General features: G+C 34.9%; 3 protein-coding genes across 3 annotated transcripts; all 3 read left to right on the top strand.

Annotated features, from left to right (window-relative positions):
• On the top strand, positions 2611-3990 carry LOC109703714 (lignin-forming anionic peroxidase-like). The gene is made up of 4 exons (XM_020224434.1): positions 2611-2841; positions 2947-3138; positions 3334-3499; positions 3587-3990. Exons 1-4 carry the CDS (start codon positions 2611-2613, stop codon positions 3970-3972), a joined length of 975 nt encoding a protein of 324 aa, XP_020080023.1. The 3' UTR covers positions 3973-3990.
• LOC109703570 (lignin-forming anionic peroxidase-like) lies at positions 8652-10308 on the top strand. The gene is made up of 4 exons (XM_020224227.1): positions 8652-9000; positions 9092-9283; positions 9669-9834; positions 9921-10308. Exons 1-4 carry the CDS (start codon positions 8761-8763, stop codon positions 10304-10306), a joined length of 984 nt encoding a protein of 327 aa, XP_020079816.1. The 5' UTR covers positions 8652-8760; the 3' UTR covers positions 10307-10308.
• Positions 12177-15982, top strand: LOC109703622 (probable adenylate kinase 6, chloroplastic). Its single transcript, XM_020224317.1, has 4 exons — positions 12177-12752; positions 13322-13462; positions 14451-14723; positions 15691-15982. Exons 1-4 carry the CDS (start codon positions 12426-12428, stop codon positions 15832-15834), a joined length of 885 nt encoding a protein of 294 aa, XP_020079906.1. The 5' UTR covers positions 12177-12425; the 3' UTR covers positions 15835-15982.

The following is a 21083-nucleotide window of genomic DNA, read 5'->3' as shown; positions in this document are numbered from 1 at the left end:
AAAAATATATTAATTAATATTGCCATGTGAAATAAAGAGAAGATCTGGTAGGTAATTATGGGCTTGAATTCTCTAACTTAATAAGCTTATCTTATTTTGTTACAATAATTTAAAAGAAATGAGCAGCAGAAATGCGGAATTTGTACAAGTGAAGGTCAGGTAAATCTGGGGACTCTACAACAGTACAAGTGAAGGTCAGGTAAACATGGAAGGATAAGGAATTGATAGATTCACAGCCATTTCATTGTTTCTTTGTGTACTTGTAGAACTGCAGTCCCTCCAATTTCATTTGTTAATTCAGTAAAAAGTTAACATGATAAAAATTGAAGAGATCGAAAGTGAAGTTACGATAAATCCAACAACAAAAATTTGTATTTACGGTAAAAGGTTGGTTCACCCCTCTTCACTTTTGGTAGAACAAACATACTCGGAGTATAATTTTCTGGCCTTCTTACGTAGTTCTCTTTCTTTTTATATCCAATATAAATTATCCTTTTCCTTTCAAGTAACAAAATGAAATAAATAATTCTCAATCTCTCTCTTCCTTCGGCTGACATAAAATATATCCACATGATATATATCAGAAGCACAACATCATCTATATCCCGAATGAATCAAATTCTGCCCTGATGTTTATCCATTCCATCATAATTTTTAAAAAATAATTTATATTAATAACTTTTTTTTTAAAAAAAAAAGTTGATTGGCTTGAAATATAGTAATATAATGCAACTGTCACATAAAAGACCACTTCCCACACGCCATTACAGCACGTGCATGACTCTATTTGAACAATTAGCTGCTGTGTGATTCAAAATGAAGAGCCTCGTCAAAAAAAAGACTGGAACTAATCTTTACTGAAAATCTAAAATTTGAAAAAGAAATGTTCTTGCTCCCAACTAACACTTCTAATTTTTTTAAAAAAAGAAAATTTCAAATTATCTGAACTTCTATTGAATTACAATTCGTCATTCGAAGTTTCAAAGTTTTAAACAGTTCTTTCTCTTTTAACCAGTGAATCGGTCCACTTCTGAATATATTGGCTTAATTTTTTTTTGATTTTTATCTTTTTTTTCTTATTAGTTTTACTTATGACTGGTTTTGATGATTTTATTTTCTATTATGAAAAGTGAAACTTGAAAACTTACATTTACTTAATTTAGTCTGAAAATTTGTATTTTGTATTTAGTTTGATATTAGAACAATAATATATATATATATATATATATATATATATATATAGCTAGTCTCCTATACTATATATAGTACCGGGGCTTTGGTACTATAGTTTCGTTTTCGATTTTAGGGTGTTTAAATCAACGATCCACACCGTTAAAACTGATCTAAGGTATTTAAAGTTTTTAGAAATAAAATTTTATATTTTTTCGATATAGTTTACTTTATGATCAAACCATTTCAAAATTGTCAATTTTTAATGGCTATTATGGCGAGTTTGGAGTTTAACGGTGTAGAAGAATCTAGATTTCTTCAAATTTTGATAAAAAAATATTTTAAATTATCTAGATTAAGGTTAATATTCTTGATCTTGAATTTTAAAATCCTATACTCAAATTTTAAAGATTATTCAATTTCCACCGTCCATTTTGACATAATTTATTTACTAAATAAACAATATCGAAAAAAAACTAAAATTTTATTTCTAAGAACTTGATATACCCTAGATCATATTTAACGGTATGAATTGTTAATTTGAGCACCCTAAGATCGAAAACAACACTATAGTATCGGAGCTCCGGTACTATAAATAGTATAGTAGTCTAATTCTATATATATAATAAAATTAAAAAAAAAATAAATATTTTGATGTTATTGGTTCCATCAGTGTGGTTGAACCAATAACCCAGTAATATTTTCGAGTTGCTGTTCAACCTGATTTTTAAAATTCATATCGCTATCAGACCAGCAAGAGAAATTATTGGTTGCTCTCCGTGCATTTGTACATCTACACATTTAAAATTCTATTTCAGAGATCTCAAATTTAGTTTAATTTATTAGAAATAGTTCTTATACAATCAAAACGTACAACTATAGATATATAGTTCTTATGCAATCAAATCCTAGATTCCTAGTTGATCCACATTTCTAGCTAAATTTATTTTTAAATGAAATAAACAAAGCGAGTAGCGTGTAATCTATCTCTCAAAAAAAAAAAAAAAAAAAAAAATTCTATATGCTATCAATTTTTTGCGACTATCTGATAGGTCAGTAGATATATATGATGATCAATCACATTTCTCGAATTAAAATTTGATTTTAAAATATCACGTAGTAAATATTTGAAAGTGGCGCATGAGACGTAAAGATAAACCGCGTGCGACCAATAATTTCTCAGGACTGAGACAAATAAATAAATTTTTGTTTGGTAGAGACCGGGACAAACCTTAATTAATTTGTCCTATTGAAAGTTTCTTGTTGAACATTTTGTGCACTCTATAAATTTGCTATTTGTGTTTCCTTCTCCACTCAATCCTCTACTGCAACACCTTCTCACAGTACTGATCCTCACATTTACAAACACCTCTCTCTCTCTCTCTCTCTATTTCTCTCTCTCTTATACACATATTTGGAGACTCAAAGAACCCTAAAAAAATGAGTTCTAAGGGTTGTAGTTTCCACATTACCACATGTTTTGCTGCCACTGTTCTATTGCTGCTGCTCTCCACTTTCTCTTGTGAAGCACAACTTACACCAAACTACTATGACTACGCATGCCCACAAGCTCTCTCGACGATCCGCGCCGCCGTTCGCGCCGCGATCGCCAAGGAGCGCCGCATGGCGGCCTCGCTCATCCGCCTCCACTTCCACGACTGCTTCGTCCAAGTAAGTAGTATTACAGCCGCGCGTCGAAATATATATACACTATTTTAGAAGGAAAAATTGTGGTCGATTTCTAATGAGTTTGAAATGATGCATGTGTGGTTTTAGGGATGCGATGCGTCGCTTCTGCTCGACGATGCTCCGAACATCGTGAGCGAGAAGAATGCGTTCCAGAGTTTCAAGTCGCTGAGGGGCTTCGAAGTGATCGACAGCGTGAAGTCTGCGGTCGAGGAGGTGTGCCCGGGGGTCGTGTCGTGCGCAGACATCCTCGCAGTCGTCGCACGAGACTCTTCTGAATATGTAAGTGCTAGCTAGCTAGCATGTATTTTTCACGAGTACTTGTTCAATCACCCGACTGAAGATTCTATGAAGTACTATTTAAAAAGAGATGATAAAGTTATTTTAGAAGTTAGGCCAAACAGACGATAAAATCAAAATGCGCGAGCTTATAATCACGACTTAAACTTGATGATTGATACATAAATGTTGTAACAGGTTGGCGGTCCGACATGGACGGTTAAGCTAGGAAGACGAGACTCGACGACGGCCAACAAAGACTTGGCTCGGGCCAACCTCCCGAACGCTACCAACGACCTCGACGCACTCGTCTCTATCTTCGCTCGACAGGGCCTTAGTGTCAAAGACATGGTTGCTCTCTCAGGTACTTAACTAATTACTAAGTTCCCTAAACTTAATCAATCTCTACTTAATTATTGATTAATAATTAACAAAATCAAATCCATTGCAGGTGCCCACACTATCGGCCTAGCCCGATGTGTCTCGTTCCGTGACCACATCTACAATGACACCGACATCGACGCGGGGTTCGCGAGCACACGGCGTTGGCGGTGCCCTTCCGCGGGCGGCGACTGCAACCTCGCCCCGCTCGATTTGGTCACACCGTATTCGTTCGACAACAACTACTACAAGAATCTGCTGCAGGAGAAGGGGCTCCTGCACTCGGACCAGGTTCTGTTTAACGGAGGCGCGACCGACGACATTGTGAGGGTTTACAGCGCGAACCAGGCCGCGTTTTACGCCGACTTCGCGGCGGCGATGGTGAAGATGGGGGACATTTGTCCGTTGACGGGTGCGGCGGGGGAGATTCGAAAGGTCTGCAGATTAGTTAACTAAGAACAAATGATCATGTGTGACATTTTCGTTTTTTTTTTAAAAAAAGAAATGTGTGGGTGGGCGGGTGAATTCTTTCGAAATGATATTCAGTAATTAATAAAAATGATAATTAATAAGCCACTGCCCAATAAAATTGGGTTTGGCCATGTTCATTTTATGTAATTGTACTCTTCTCTTTGTAGAGGAAACTTTGTTTTATATTTTACATTAATTTGTTCCTCCTCTCTCTCGCGCGACAACTATTATTTATATAAGATTATTGGATAAACCAAACATGAAAATATTATATATTATAAGAATCTAATTTCTACAAATAAATTTTCTTTAATTAAATTCTTTTTTGTAACGCTTCATTAAATTCCTGATCCATCATGAACTAGTCCAATGTGGGTTCGAAAATAATACGCAGCATTTTTTTTATTTTAATTAGTGGTTCATGGAGAGGGCATGTTTGCTTGGAGAGAGAGAGAGAGATGGTTGATCAAGTCACGTTGAATTTGAGTTGCTCAAATGTAAAACATGTTTTTACGTTGGCCAGAGAACCCAACGTCGCGCCCCATGTTTTGATGTTGACTAGTACTTTTTTAGCCATGTCAACTAAGGATGCAAATGCATTCGGAATGGTGGAGTGCTTATTTAGTCAGGCTTCGTCGCCAAAAAAATAAAGAATAACTCGTTCAAAATCCATCCTATTCTGTCAAAAAATAGAACATAAAAAATAAAGCAGAAGATAGGAGACTCTTTCTTCTCGGGATTCATTTCGATCTGCTAAAAATTTACCAAAGATTCGTTGGTTCTTATCGATTCCGAATGAAGTTATAAATAAAGATAAAAAAAATAAAAAACAATCCGTCGCGAATTCATCCAAAGAGGAGAACCTTTTCCACCCTCAGATTCAGATGATTCGTCCTGTTTCCATCCCTAGCACTGCCATGCGATTTTATAAGCTTTGTCCTAGCACTTCATTTTTTGTGACAATTTGTGTTCAGAATATATATATATATATTTTGAAAAATTCAATCAATAGTATTTAATTAGTAAGAAAATAATAATCATATTTAATAATTCTATTAAATAATACGAAATAACCGTTATTCTTTAAAAACTTAAACTGGTAGAGAACGGTGTTTAAATATTTTTATATTTAACAAATTCATTTACCAGTAGTAAAATGAGCCTCGTATGTTCTATCATTGGTCAATGATTAATTTATAATTATTCTGAGTAGAATAAGAAACCATTCAGTTACAGAAAACACTATCTATACATCTATATGCAGATTTAAATCTTACACCTCATCTATTCTAAGATTTATGATTTTTATATTTTTTGTATTAAAAATAAAACCTTTCAATTAGTGCATGGGATGTAAAATTTACACCTAATTTATAAATGGATAGATAGCATTGCTCTTCAATTATATATACTGCAGCCCAAAAAGCTTCTTCCCTTACAAGCCTCTCAGATTCTTTAAATTATAACACACTAACGCTTGTAACTACATAAATCTGATTAAATTCAGTTAATAAATGATAACCATATAAAATTGATAAATGCTTGTATCAGCATAAGTGCAGTTAAGGATTTCTTAGATAAGTTACATAGTTAAGGTTGAAAGGTTTCCCCCAATTTCATCACAAAATGAGGTTTATTTATAGTTTAGTTGTATTTCAAAACTCAAATCTACGCATTATAGGAAATTTTTTCTAAAATTTAGAAGTGTCCCTGTGGAATCTGCTCCTTTCTAACACCCCACTCACTGCTGAATTAATGGCCAACCGAGTTGGGGACGTCTCGACCAGATGGACGCACGGCAAAGAGTCATTGTCGGGAGCAGCAAGAGCACTTTTCGACCTATGCTTTGTTGGAGCCTATTGGGAACTTTGGAAATTAAGAGCGGAATTCACGGATCTTCAGCAATCACCACTCTACGTACGAAGAACTGGGAACGATTGTTGTTTCAGTCGTAAAGCGCTGGGAATCCATTTTGGGGTCCTATGTGTGCTTCGTTTTAATTGTTTTTACCCTTGTTATTAGTGGTTCAGATATACTTCCTAAAGCTAGCTCAATGAGCAGCTTCGCTGTTTTAATTTGTACTCCCTTTATCAAATAGGGTATATATCCCTATTTAATCAAAAAAAAAAAAAATTTAGAAGTGATCATGTGGTATATAACTATGATCAATCAGTAATTGATTTTGCGTCATATATGTGATCAAAACAACGTTAGAATGATACACAAATTAGCCCGCTCTTATTCAACTGGCTTGCAGTTTGGAACAAGAATATATTTTAATTTTTCCTTATATGATATTACATTGCATAATCGCAAATACCACGTGTCTATCGTCATATTTGAATAGTAGAGCTCGTTATTGGTGACCCTCACACGGGCCAAAACGCGGCCGTCGCTGTTGAGGAATTCTACACTGTCACACTTGCACCACGTCATCAATAACAAGCCAATCACATTCCTTCTTTTTAAATAAAAGTACAATAAAAATACTTTTTTACAATCATGATGGGACATATATTCTTAAAAGGATTAATTTGATTGGTTTGTTACGCCACGTCACTAATATACCCGTTGTATTCTAGAATTTTTCGTCGCTGTTAGACCAACGAGAGAAATTATTGCTTGTTCCCTGTGTATTCTTATCCATCTCATACACCACGGAACTTTGAAATTAGAATTTAGTTTATTAGATATAATTCTGTCAAATATAAAATACTAAAAATATTTTTCTCTGATAAATTAAGTTTTTTTTTAAAAAAAAGAGGGGCTATTTATAAGTTTTTCCTATTTAATATAGAGATAATTGCCTATATACCCTTCATGCATTCGGAAATATTCAATCTACCCCTACTTTTTTTTTCTTTCTAAAATGCCCCTAATATGTTCCATCGTTATTCCAAAATACCCCGCAGTTATTCCCTGTTAGCTTAACTCGGGTTAAACATGGGTTAAATCTATACTAAAGTTAAAATCTAAATAAAATACCTATTTTGTCCCTACCTTATTATACTAATCCCTAAGATTATCTTCTCTTTCTTTCCCAACTTGGTCGCCACCACCGGCCGGCTCCTCCGCCTCCACCTCGCCTCATCTCCTCCCAGACCACCACCACCTCCCACACCTTCACCTCCAACACCATCCCTCTCGCCGCTCTCGTCGTCTTCTTCCACCGCTGCTCTCATCGTCGCCGTCGTCCACCTCCTCCGCCGCCTTGGCCGGCACCGGGAGCAAGAGGGCCGCAGCGACGATCCCATCTGTCGCCGCTCTCGTCGTCCTTCTCCTCCTCCGCTGCCTTGGCCGGCGCCAGGAGCAAGAGGGCCGCAGCGCCATTGGACCCCTGCACGCCCTCTGCTCCGGATCCGACTGAAGGGCAAATAAGAAAAGTATTTGCTATATGAAGGATATATAAAAAAAGTTTGTTACGGTACAAAGGTATATTGGAATGGGCAAAATGGTAATTTTTCAGAGATAACGGCAGCTCACTAATGGAACTTAACTCCAGGGATATTTTAGAAAAACTTGAAACATAAGAAGGGTATTTTCAATATTAGCCTTTTAAGAGGGGTAAATAAGAAAATCGAAAACTTTTCAGGAGTATATAGACAATTGCCCCTTTAATATAAGTCTACATCTTAAATTTATAAAAATACCTTGAGCAAAGACATGGAGGGAGCATTTAGTATAAATATTAAAAATACCGTTTATAGCAGCTTTACCATTCTAAGAGAAACACCGTTTCATATAATTTAACAAATGCTAGCAATCGATCAAAATAGTAAAGATATAGTTCTTTCTTCTATTCAATATATAGGACTAGCAATTGTTCTTCTTAACATTTTATACTGATAACCGACCGTCCCTAGAGCAAGTGGCAAAAGGTTTGGTGGTTGGTACCCAAAGTTCTAAGTTCGAACATTTCCAGCTAAGTTTATTTCTAAATGAAATAAACGAAACGGATAGTGTGCTATCTATCTCTCTCAAAAAAAAAAAATATTTTATACTGATAATTTTTTTTGCGACTATCCGATAGGATAGGCCTGTAGATATGATTGATTAACTTTCTCTAATTACACTTTGATTTCAAAATATCAAGCGGCAAATATTGAATGCGGTGCATGAGATGTAAGGATACACGTACACGGCGCGCAAGCAATAATTTCATAGGACGGAGACAAATCATAAAATAGGGAAAACTTCAAAACCCCCCCTGTGGTTTCGTGCATTCTCACTTTGCTACCCTGTGGTTTAAAACGTATCAATTTGCCCCCCTGTGGTTTCGTTTTTATCTTTTCGGAAGCTTTTTCGTTAATATTTCGTTAAATTATATACAAAAAACTTCAGATAACCATCTATATTTATCGAATAGTCACTTTAGTATCCTTTAATTTTAACTTTGTCACTGATTTTAAAAAAAATAATAATAAAATTGATAACAAAAAGATAAAAACGAAACCACAGGGGGGCAAATTGATACGTTTTAAACCACAGGGTAGGAAAGTGAGAATGCACGAAACCACAGGGGGGGTTTTTGAAGTTTTCCCTAAACTTTTGGTTGGTAGAAGACCTGGCAAACCTTTATCTTATATCGTTGAAAGTTTCTTATTTCCTTGTTATTCAATGTTTTTAGAACCCTATAAATTCGCCATTTGTGTTTGTTTCTCCACTCCATCCTCTACTACAACACCTTCTCACACTCCTCACATTTACAAACACCTCTCTCTCTATTTCTCTCTCTCTTATATACATATTTGGAGACACTAAGAACCCATAGAAATGAGTACTACTTCTAAAGGCTCTGGTTTCCACATTATTATTACAAGTTTTGCTGCTACTGTTCTATTGCTGCTGCTCTCCACTTTCACTTGTGAAGCACAACTTACACCAAACTACTATGACTACACATGCCCACAAGCTCTCTCGACGATCCGCGCTGCCGTTCGCACCGCGATCACCAAGGAGCGCCGCATGGCGGCCTCGCTCATCCGCCTCCACTTCCACGATTGCTTCGTCCAAGTATGTAATATTGCCGTCGAAAGATATATGTGCTATTTTAGAAGAAAAAAATTTCGAATGTTCGTGATCGATTTCGCATGTGTGGTTTTAGGGATGTGATGCGTCGCTTTTGCTTGTCGATGCTCCAAACATCGTGAGCGAGCAGAACGCACTCCAGAATTTCAAGTCAGCCAGGGGCTTCGAAGTGATCGACGGCGTGAAGTCTGCAGTTGAGAAGGTGTGCCCGGGGGTCATGTCGTGTGCCGACATCCTCGCAGTTGTCGCAAGAGATTCTTCTGAATATGTAGGTGCAAGCTAGCATGCATTATTCCTAAATTAGTACTTGTTCAATAAATCCAACATAAAATTCTATAAAAGTAGTATTTAAGCAGAGCTGTTCAAAAAAACTTTATAAAATTTTTAAGTTAAATAATCTAACCTGCAACTTCCTACAGAAGCTAAAAGTAGAAGCTTAAAATCTCAAATTCTACATGCTTTAGATTCAAAGATTCATGTTAGTTTTATTTATAATCTAGCGCAAAGGCAAAGCTCTTAAGTTTTTCTATGACAGATATCTTCGTAAGCAGTAAAGCTATTTTAAAAGTTAGGCTAAACAGACGATAAAATCAAAATGCGCGAGCTTATAATCACAACTTAACTTGATCATCAATTCATAAATGTTGTAACAGGTGGGCGGTCCGACGTGGACGGTTAAGCTAGGAAGACGAGACTCAACGACAGCCAACAAAGACTTGGCTCGGGCCGACCTTCCGACCGCTTTCGATGATCTCGACGCCCTCGTCTCCTCCTTTGCTCGACAGGGCCTAAGTGTCAAAGACATGGTTGCCCTCTCTGGTAATTAACTTATAACTAATCACCCTAAATTAATCAATCTCTACTTACTTAATGAGTAATAATTAACAAAATCAAATCCATTGCAGGTGCCCACACTATAGGCCAAGCACAATGTGTCACGTTCCGTAACCGCATCTACAACGAGACCGACATCGACGCGGGGTTCGCAAGCACACGGCGAAGGCGGTGCCCTTCAGCGGGCGGCAACACCAACCTCGCCCCGCTCGATTTGGTCACGCCGAATTCGTTCGACAACAACTACTACAAGAATCTACTGCAGCAGAAGGGGCTCCTGCACTCAGACCAGGTTCTGTTCAACGGAGGCGCGACCGACGACATTGTGAGGGGTTACAGCACGAACAGGGCCGCGTTTTACGCCGACTTCGCAGCAGCGATGGTGAAGATGGGGGACATTAGTCCGTTGGCAGGCGCGGCTGGCGAGATTAGAAAGATCTGCGGATTAGTTAACTAAGAACAAATGATCATGTGTGGCATTTTTTTTTTAATTATTTGTTTGTATTTAAACATGAATTCTTTTGAAATTGTGAATGGCGTGTGTGGGTGGGCCAGTGTATTCTTTTGAAATCATATTCATTAATTAATTAATGTGTAATTAACACAGTTCTCTTTGTAGAGGAAATTTTGTTTTATATTTTATTGATGTGTTTATGACAAATTTGTTCCTCCTCTAGCTCTCTTGAAACATTAAATTTGATATCGAGAACAGCTATAATTTAGTTTATGCAAGATCATTGGATAACCAAACATGAAAATGTTGTATTTTATAAGAATCTAATTTCCACAAATATATTTTTTTAAACTAATTCTTTTTTATAACGCTTCATTAAATTTCTGATCCATCATGAACTAGTCCAATGCTGGCGGTTGCATTAATGCGAAAAGAATACGTAGCTTTTCTTTCTTCTTTTTTTTTTTCCCTTTTAGTTAGTGGTTGATGGGGAGGGCACGTTTGATCAAGTCACGTTGGATTTGTGTTCCTCAAATGTAACGTGTTTTCATAACGTGTTTTCATATTGGCCAGGGAACCCAATGTCGCACACCATGATTTGATATTTTTTTTTATTTTTTTTTAAGAGATAGATAGCAGGCTATCCGCTTCGTTTATTTAATTTAGAAATAAACTTAGCTAAAAATGCGAATCAACTAGAATTCGAACTTGAGTCTCTGAGTACCAACCATCAAATCCTTTACCACTTGCTCTAGAGACGGTCGGTTCCATGATTTGATGTTGACTACTTATTCAGGCCACGTCAACTAGGGATATTAAGTGAAGGCTAAAAATAAGATAAAGTTAATCTGTTCTGAATTCACCTTGATCCGTCAAGAAAACATGACAGAAGGTAAAAAAAAACCCTTTCCGTCCTCTGGATCCGTTTGCATCCCAGATGCCACCATGTAATTATACAAGCTTTGTCCTCATACTTCAATCTTTGCGCTAATTTGTATTAAAAAAATATATATATTTGGAAAATTCAAGCAATAGTATTTAATTAGTAAGAAAATAATAATCATATTTAATAATTTCATCTTCCAATAGTAAAATGAGTCTAGTGTGTCTTTCTATCATTGGTCAATGAATAATTTATCATTATTCTTATGAGTGGAATAAGAAGTCATTCAATTACAAAAATACTATTTGTAGATCACACGTAAGGTATCAATCTTACATCTCACCTTTCTAAGATTTATAAATTTTTTTTATTTTTGGTATTGAAATAAAATTTATAAAATCGGTGAAAATATGGCAGTATTTAAATTAGTGAAATGTAAGATTTACGCTTAATTTATAGATGTACATATAGCACTGCTCTTTAATTATGCGGCAACCCAAAAAAATTTTCCTTACACTTTACTCACTGATTCTTTAAATTATAACATTTTGACACTTGTAACTATATAAATCCGATCAAATTCAGTTAATAAATAATAACCTATGTAACTGGATAAATGGTTACATCAACATAAGTGTTGTTAAGCTTGTTAAGGATTTCTTACATAGTTAGTGTGGAAAGGTTTACTTAGATATATAGCTAGAAATTCAAAGATGCTGTATAAAATTATCGGGACATCAACATCAACATCAACAATCTCCCTAAAAGATTTAATAATTAAAATTGGAGGTCCAACTCAAAGTCTAATTACTTCACATTAAAAAAAAAAAGTCTAACGTCCCTGAAAAAAAAAAAGAAAAAAAAGTCATTCATAAGTCACCCTAAAACAATAGTCTTGTATAGTTTTTTTTTCTTAAAAAAAAAAAGTGAGTAAATTTGTATGGGTAATAGGTTGTTCATCTGAATTCGGGAACCGTCTTAAACCCTCTTATTGGGATTCTCTTCTAGATTCCTATTGTCCTTCCCAATAAAATAAGTAAAAATCCCATCGTTTATTTTTATCCCCATTATTTATTCGCTACGGCCCTACGCTGTTCTCCTCCTCGAGTAACTTATTCTCATCTTTATTCTCGCATTTTATTCCATTTCTTCGCCTCGTCCCCGCCACCCTCTCCGCGATCATCGCCGAACCCTAAATCTCTCTCTCTCTCGCTCTCTCGCCCTCGCGCGGCTCCGGCGATGGCGATCCTAAACCGCTTGATGCGAGGCCGGGCCGCCGCCTCTGCGGCGGCGGCTGCGGCGGCGGCGCGGAGGTTTGCGGCGGCGGCGTCGTCCGAGGTAGGCGCCGCGTTCGCGGCGAGCGTGGGGCGCGAGGGAGAGACAGCGGAGAGGAGGACGAAGAGGGATCCGAGGAGCTGGAACGTGCAGTGGGTGTTCCTGGGGTGCCCCGGCGTGGGGAAGGGAACCTACGCGAGCCGCCTCTCCCACCTCCTCGGCGTCCCCCACATCGCCACGGGTGACCTCGTCCGTGAAGAGCTCGCCTCGTCCGGACCCCTCGCCAAAGAGGTAAACGATCGTTGTACCCTCCCGATCTTTGCCTTTTCCCGTTGTGTCTTTGATCCATAAGGTGTTCTTTAGGGTTTCTTGTTTGATGAGATAAAGGGGGATTCGCTGTTCTGTTTCCTAAATTACGGTATAATTAGGCATATCGAGGCTAGTTTGGATGAGTAGGTCTTTAGAATTTAGATTCAAGAATTATTAAGGGTTAGAGATTCATTACGTTGATCTTGCCGATACCATTACAATGAAATGGAACGAGATTAGGTTTTTCTTTTGCATATATCTGGTAGAGATTTAAAGTTAACAAGTAGGATATGCTTACAGAATAAGACACTTTGGAAACAAACAAATTACCCTAATCTTAAGCAAGTTTTGTTGGGCGTATTTTCTTAGACCTGAATATAAGTATGTATTGTTGGCATGTTAATAAAGTGCTTCTCCAAATAGCACTGCAGTTTCTCTGATCCTGAAGATGTTACTTGAAATTTTTGCTGCTTGTATTGAATCGTCTTCTGATGTGCTTCGAAGGCACTGATTTTGATATATGCTAATTCATTTCATATTTTGTACTTTAGCTGGCAGAGATTGTGAATCAAGGCAAGTTGGTATCAGATGAGATCATCATTAGCTTATTGTCGAAGCGCCTTGAAGACGGAGAAGCTAAGGGTGAATCAGGATTCATTCTTGATGGATTTCCACGAACGATAAGACAAGCGGTGAGCTAGCTATGCGTTCTGATTGTAAGTACACATAGTAATATTTACTTCTTGTCTAATATTTAGCTTGGTATTCTATCTGTTTTCATTATAAGATGTCTTCAAGATAAGTGACCCTGATTTTGTGCATGATTGTCCTGTGTAATTGATGTCATCATACTTGTTGCTGTCTACTAATGCAGGAGTCTGTTTTATAAAGTTTTTTACTTTTGTTCATTCTTACCGGCCATTGACTCGCAATATCATCACAATACTTTGTTTCCGTGGTGTTTTTGTTTGCAATTTGCTGAGTCTTTATTCACTGTATTAAAATTTGCATTGTATGAAGAGTAAGAATTTATTCATAGGCGCCAGCGGCTGGCAAAAGTATACTACCTTTGAAGTTTATTTCATATGTTTCAGAATTCCACCTGTTTGCACTTGCCCTATAGAAAAAGAGTGTTCTCCTTTTTTTCTTTTTTCTTTTTTCTTTTTTTGAGAGAGAGAATGGTAGCATGCTATTTGCGGAAACGTAAAGAAATAAGGCTTTGAACTTGAGACCTTAGGTGCCAACCGTTAAGCCTTTGGTCACTTGTGCTAAGTATTATCCATAGAAAAAGAGAGCTTTCCATTTAAAACAAGGGGCGAATTCCTTTGAGGTAAAACGCCCCTGTTAACAAATAACAAGAGCCACAGCCGTCTTTTGAATGCATAATAATTGGGTGAATTGTAAATAATTTTGCATTAAGTGATAACATAAATGCTTTGAGAACATGAATCCCATTTTTTAGCTGTTAATTGCAGAGCTTACAATCTGTAACCTGAATTTTGTTTCCTATATTTTACCATGAATGGTTCAACTTCAATTCTTTGGAAACTGTCTGTTCCCTCAGAAAATCTAGTTTACTGTCAATTGAGATACTTAATTGCAGCTGCTTAAGTTTCAAATTTACTGCATAAAAAATGCTCTACTCATTCCAATTCCATCCCTTGGTGTCTGATTTGTTAGGAAATACTGGAGGGAGTGACTGACATCGATCTGGTGATCAACCTTAAGCTTCGAGAAGATGTGCTGCTCACAAAGTGCCTGGGGAGAAGGATTTGCAGTCAGTGTGGAGGGAACTTCAATGTGGCCTCCATTGACATCAAGGGCGAGAATGGGACGCCAGGCATATACATGGCTCCGCTTCTACCTCCTCCACAATGTGCGTCGAAGCTCATTACTCGATCAGATGACACCGAAAAAGTGGTGAAGGAACGATTACGCGTGTATCACGATTTGGTACGTTCCAGATTCTTATGCTCTCCTTCCTGCAAAATTAGCTCAACTTTTCATAACCGTGTTGTATTTAGTAATTTACAAATTTTTATGCCTCCATAAATGCTTCATAGGAGGGTTTCAATTATTTAGTTTGCGTATATTGGTAGTGTTCCGTAATTGTGAAGTCACTTGGTTGCTTGTGTTAGAAAGTGCAGAGTACCCAATCTTGGTTTATAAATTTGATATGAGGCAATTTTTTATATACCCCTGACTGTTGTTTCACTTTTTCAAAATTTACCCTTTAATTTTCAAAATACCCTCTAAAATTTCAAATCTCCCCAATAAACCCTCAAAGGCAGGCGTATATTTGTAACAAAAAGATCTTTCTCACATTTTTTTTAGAGAGGCAATTAGGCAAATTTGGAAACAAAAAAGTCAATTTTGAAAACCAGGGGCAAATTAGATATTCTCCAAAGCTTTAAAGGTTAGATTAGAATGGCTAACCAGATGGTGATTCTACTTTGGGAACAACCTAACCTGCCTCTTGTTGGTATCGAACAATACATTTCACCAAATTGGACGACAACTTTTTCAGTAGAAGCAGTTTTGAATAGATGCTGATATTTGAAACCAGGTATTGATGGCAAAATACCTACAATTTTTTCTGAAAGAAAAAACAACAGCCGTGTTCTTTTCACCTCCATTGGTTCGGAGTATTCTACTTTGTAGCGTACCCTTTCATTGTGGGTACTTCCACATCATATTACCGATACTTGCTGTGGTTTGTTCTAGACCTCTAGCGCCTTGACTTTCGCTTTCACGTCTTATTTATTTGACAAGCTTTTAGCAATCTAATTATTTCCAGTATTCTCTTGTATATTGAATCTTTAGGGGCTACTTTTAACCAACATATACAAATCTCCAATATATTCTTTCTCAGAAGCAAAAAATCCCTCTCGTTTTTTTCTTTCTTTTCTTTTTCCTGCAGAGCGAGCCAGTAGAGGAGTTCTACGGCAGACGAGGGAAACTCTTGGAGTTTGAGTTACCCGGGGGCATCCCGGAGTCTTGGCCGAAGCTGTTGCAAGCATTGAATCTGGAAGACCCAGATGATAAGCAATCCGCAGCTGCTTAATTGGTATGTGGATATCAGTGTTTGTTAAACGCAGGTGTGTGTAATGTACATGAAAGCCTAACTACACTGCGATTCTTTCAATAAGATCTGAAACCAAGCCGCCGATTAAAGGGGTGGATACTGGGGTAATCCTTGTTGACGTCAAAAATAGGTGTTTTTCAATTAGTAGGCGCATATATATATATATATATATATATATATATATATAATATCCTACTATAGTTACGGAGTGACGCACTCATAATCCTACTTCCGGCAGCAACCGAAGCCTGTCGCGTGCCCTTCCAACACTCATTCTTCCGATGTTGGCAAAGCTTTGCGAATCCGTCCGATCCGCGCCTCACGTATAAACGTTAGGATCTATCACGCTATCTTGAAAGTACCTAAGACAAATAAACTTTTCATGATTTTATACCGACTACTCATTATTTAAGTGAACCGAAGGCGCGTTCTAAAATCCAAGCGGCTGCAAAATCAAAAATACTTACAAAATGTATAATATGCACATTAAACATCTTTAAATCAACAGATATTGGAATCTTTGAGAGTTTCCTATACTGTCATACGAGAATCTTTCTATCAACAATATCACCAGTGATTTGATATTCCTCACACCGAAAACCGTTCAAACTTGCAAAACCTCCTACTGCACACCATCTGGACAATTTGTTGATTTTGAGACGGCGCGCAGTTCCGATACACTAGGACAGAATGACTATCCGAAAAAATAATCCAACATCTATAACTCTTCTCCTACGGAACCTTTTCAATCCTCTATTGGAGTCGCGAGTTTTAACCAGGAGCCCTGGATCGTCGAACTTCAACAAGTCTGCAACATCGAAACACTGCAACTGGAAGCACGCGAAGGCTCCGTGTCTTCCGATAAGCATAGTAGCCTCACTATATAATACCTGTACTAATATACATATCTATATTATACTAGTGAGAGAGAGAGAGACCCGAGGGAGAGGAGGAGAGAGAGAGAGGTTCTTCTGCGTGCTATTAGCGAGCATGCAGGACTCTAACGTGTTCCTAAGCGGAACTTCCGATGAAAAATCAGACCGCTTGTACTTACTATGAATATATATATTATAAATATAAGTAATGATACTAATATATATATTGAGTATGAGGCTTTATGCTATCGAAGCACGCGAGCCTTCCGTGGCTCCAACTTCATTTTCTTATGTTGCAACTTTCAATCGCGATCGCTCGTTAAACTTGATCTAGATATTGAAGTACTAGAAAATAAAAATTTTATGATTTTACGATATCATTTGCCTAGTGAACGAAGGGGTTTTAAAATCAACGGTGAAAATAAAAATCTTACAAATGTGATAATAGACATTAAAATTTTAAATCAAAGATATTGATTTTGTTTTATATAGTATAAAGAATTTTCTATCAAAATTTCACTGATTTGGATATTTCTACACCGTTAAATTGCAAACGCTCACTACGACCATTGAAATTTGTTGATTTTGAGCCCATTCGATCACTAGCAATGATATCGAAAATAATAAAATTTATTTTCTTAAGTACTTCAAATACTTAGATCAAGTTTAACGGAGCGCGACGTGATTCAAAAGTTGCAAACATCGAAAACGAACTGAAGCACGAAGGCTCCGTGCCTTCCGATAGCATAGTAGCCTCACTATATATATATATATATATCTATATATATATAGAAGAGAGAGAGAGATGAGAGAGAGAGAGAGAGAGAGGAGAAGGTGCTTGCGTGCTATTAGGCATGAGAGACTCAAGTGTTCCTAAAGCGGCTTCGATGTATAGAGCTTTATATATATATATATATATAATATATATCATATATATATATATATGCTAGATTTACTATCCTATTAATAGGATAGGAGCACTTGTCCTATCAAATTGTTTTTGATGATCCAGATTCCGAATGATGATCGGAGCCGTTGAAATTGATCTAGAGTATTTGAAATATCTAGAAACTAAATTCATAAATTTTAAAATTATTTACATAGTGATCAAAGTTGCGTAAAATTGACAATTTTTGACGGCATGTATGAGCCTTGTTTGTTTAACGGTGTAAAGCAATCCAAATTGCTTGAATTTTTGATAAAAATGTTTTTATATTATTTAGATAATGTTTGAAACCTGATTATGAATTGAGAAAGTCTAACTCTATTTTAAGAAAGTTATTCATTACGACCGTTTATTTTTAACTCTTAAGATGAATTGATAATATTTTTAAATATTACAAAATTTGCGTTTTAAATACTTCTAATTGTGTAATCAATTTCAACGGGCCGATTTCAATTTGAAATTTCGATAAATCAAAACGATTTGATTAGGGGACAATAGCTCCAATTCTATAATAAGATAGTAGCCGACTCTATATATATATATATATATATATATTATATATATATAATATATATATTATATATATATTAGAGTGAGGCTACTATGCTATCGGAAGCACGGTAGCCTTCCGTTGCTTTCAGCTGTTTTAAGTTGCGACTTTCGAATCGTCGATTGCTCGTTAAACTTGATCTAGAGTATTTGAAAGTCCTAAAAAATAAATTTTATGATTTTACGATATCATTGCCTATGACGAAGGGCTCAAAATCAACGGCTGAAAATAAAAAATCTACAAAATGAATAATATGACATTAAATTTTAAATCAAGATATTGATCTTGTTTAAATAGTATAAAAATTTTCTATCAAAATTTCACGTGATTTGGATATTTCTACACCGTAAACTTGCAAACGGCTCACTGCGGCCATTGAAATTTGTGATTTTGAGCCCATTCGATCACTAGCGAATATGATATCGAAAAAATAATAAAATTTATTTTCTAGGTATTCTAAATACTCTAGATCAAGTTTAACGGAGCCGATCGACGATTCGAAAGTCGCCAACATCGAAACGGCTGGAAGTACGGAAGGTCCGTGCTTCGATAGAATAGTAGCTCAACTACATATACTATATATATATATATATATATATATAGAGAGAGAGAGAGAGAGAGAGAGAGAGAGAGAGAGAGAGAGAGAGTAGATCTTGTGTGCTATTATGCTAGATTTGATCTAGCATAATTGAAATATTTAAAAAATAAACTTTATATCGTTACCTAGCGATCGAAAAGGTTCAAAATTAATAACTGAAAATAAAAATTTCATAAAAAAAATTGATATATATCAACCATTAAAAATTATTCATTTTGAAACCTTTCGATCGCTAGATAAATGATATCGAAAAATCATAAAATTTATTTTCTAGATATATTAAATACGCTAGATCAAATCTAACGAACCGATTGTCGATATGAAAGCTCTATCATCGAAAACGGTTCAGGAGCACGAAAGACTCCGTGCTCCTAGTAGCATGCAAGATTTACTCTCTCTCTCTCTCTCTCTATGAGTAAGGCTACTGTGCTATTAAGAGAACAGCAGTTATTGTGCTCCTAATTTACTAACCATTCATCAATTTTGATGGGTAGTTAGGATGAGAGAAAAAATTTTGAGAGATTAACGACTATTATGCTATTAAGAGCACAGCAGTCCTTGTACTTCTATCTTTCTAGCCATCCATCAATTTTGATGGATAAGATGAGAGAGAAAAAAAAATTGGGGAGAAATTAAATGTTCTGCTCTTAATAGTACAGTAGCCATGCATATATATAGTAGGACTAGTTTGCTATTAAGAGCACATAGGCCTCCTTATTTCCAAACCATTTTTGATAATAGAATTTTCGAATCAACAATCGATTCCGTTAGACTTGATCTAATATATTTGAAGGACATAAAAAACTAATTTTGTAATTTTTTTGATATAATTTATCTATTGATCAAAAAAATTTATATCATATATTAACAGTATAAAAGTATTCAAATTAAAAAAAAAATTGATAGAAAATTTTTTATTCTATCTACAATAAGATCAATATCTCTCAATATCTCTGATTGAAAATTTGTACTATATCATAATTTTTTATGAGATTTTTATTTTTAGTCGTCCATCATTTTTAGTCATTTCGATCACTAGATAAATAATACCCTAATAATTACATAATTTATACTATTTGTAACAAGATCAATATTTCTAATCACTAGGTAAAAAATATTAAAGAATCATAAAATTTATTTTCTAAATATTTAGAATACGCTAAATCAAGTATAACAGAGCTGATCGCCGATTCGAAAATTTCATTATCGAAAACGGCTTAATAGTTATTTCAAATTAATATCCTAAAAGTTATCTCAAAATAATATAAATTTGTGCATTATATTTATCCAAAAATTTAGAATAAAAAAATTAATTAAAAAAATAAATTTATTTATTATAATCTATTATAAATTATCTGTCATATTCTAACGCAAATTTAAATAATTATTGGTGACAGTAATAACATAATTTTATTTTTTATTTTATAAAATTTCAATTTAAATCATAAATTAAATTTAATTTTTGAAAATCAAATTTAATTTAATATTTAAAATATTTTAGTTAAAATAAATTAATTTTAAATTTTGAATTTTGAATTAAAGGTGCATTAAAATTTTGATAGTTTTAATTTAATTTAAGATACGTACTTAAATTTTGAGTTCCTCAAACTTTTAAAAATATACAAAAATATTCAATTTATAATTAAATTTTAACTTCGAATTTAATATAAAATAAAACTTTAAATCACATAAACTAAAAAATAAATATATATTTAAAAATTTATTTAACTTAAATTTATAGTTAAAATTTAACTATATATTGTATATTTTTGTATTTTTTTTATTTTTGTCGAGGTCAAAAATTAAGTATATGTTGTAAACTAAAAATATGAATTTAAGTTTGATCCACTTTAAATAAAACTTTGTAATTGTTAATTGAAATTTGATATTCAAAATTAAATTTAGTTAATGATCTAAACTTATATTTTATAAAATAAAAAATAGAACAATATAATTATTATTGGCAATAAATATTTAAATTTGAATTTAAATATGACAAATTTTTTTAATAGAATTTAATATATAAATTTATTTTTTAAATTTAAATTTTTATCATAAATTTTTAGATAAATATGATACATAAATTTATATTAATTTGACTCTACTAGAATAGACATTTAATATCAATATGTATGAATATATACACACAACTTATAAAAGGGGGAGTTTGGTTTTCTTTTGACTAATTTGTATAAAAAATTTATTAGTTTGAACTTTTACAAAAGTAAACTGTCTTTTTATATATTGTAGATTCAAACC

Source organism: Ananas comosus, linkage group 25 (genome assembly GCF_001540865.1).
Source record: "Ananas comosus cultivar F153 linkage group 25, ASM154086v1, whole genome shotgun sequence".
NCBI lineage: Eukaryota > Viridiplantae > Streptophyta > Magnoliopsida > Poales > Bromeliaceae > Ananas > Ananas comosus.
Note: the sequence above shows the minus strand (reverse complement) of the source record. Positions and strands in the feature narration are given on the sequence as shown.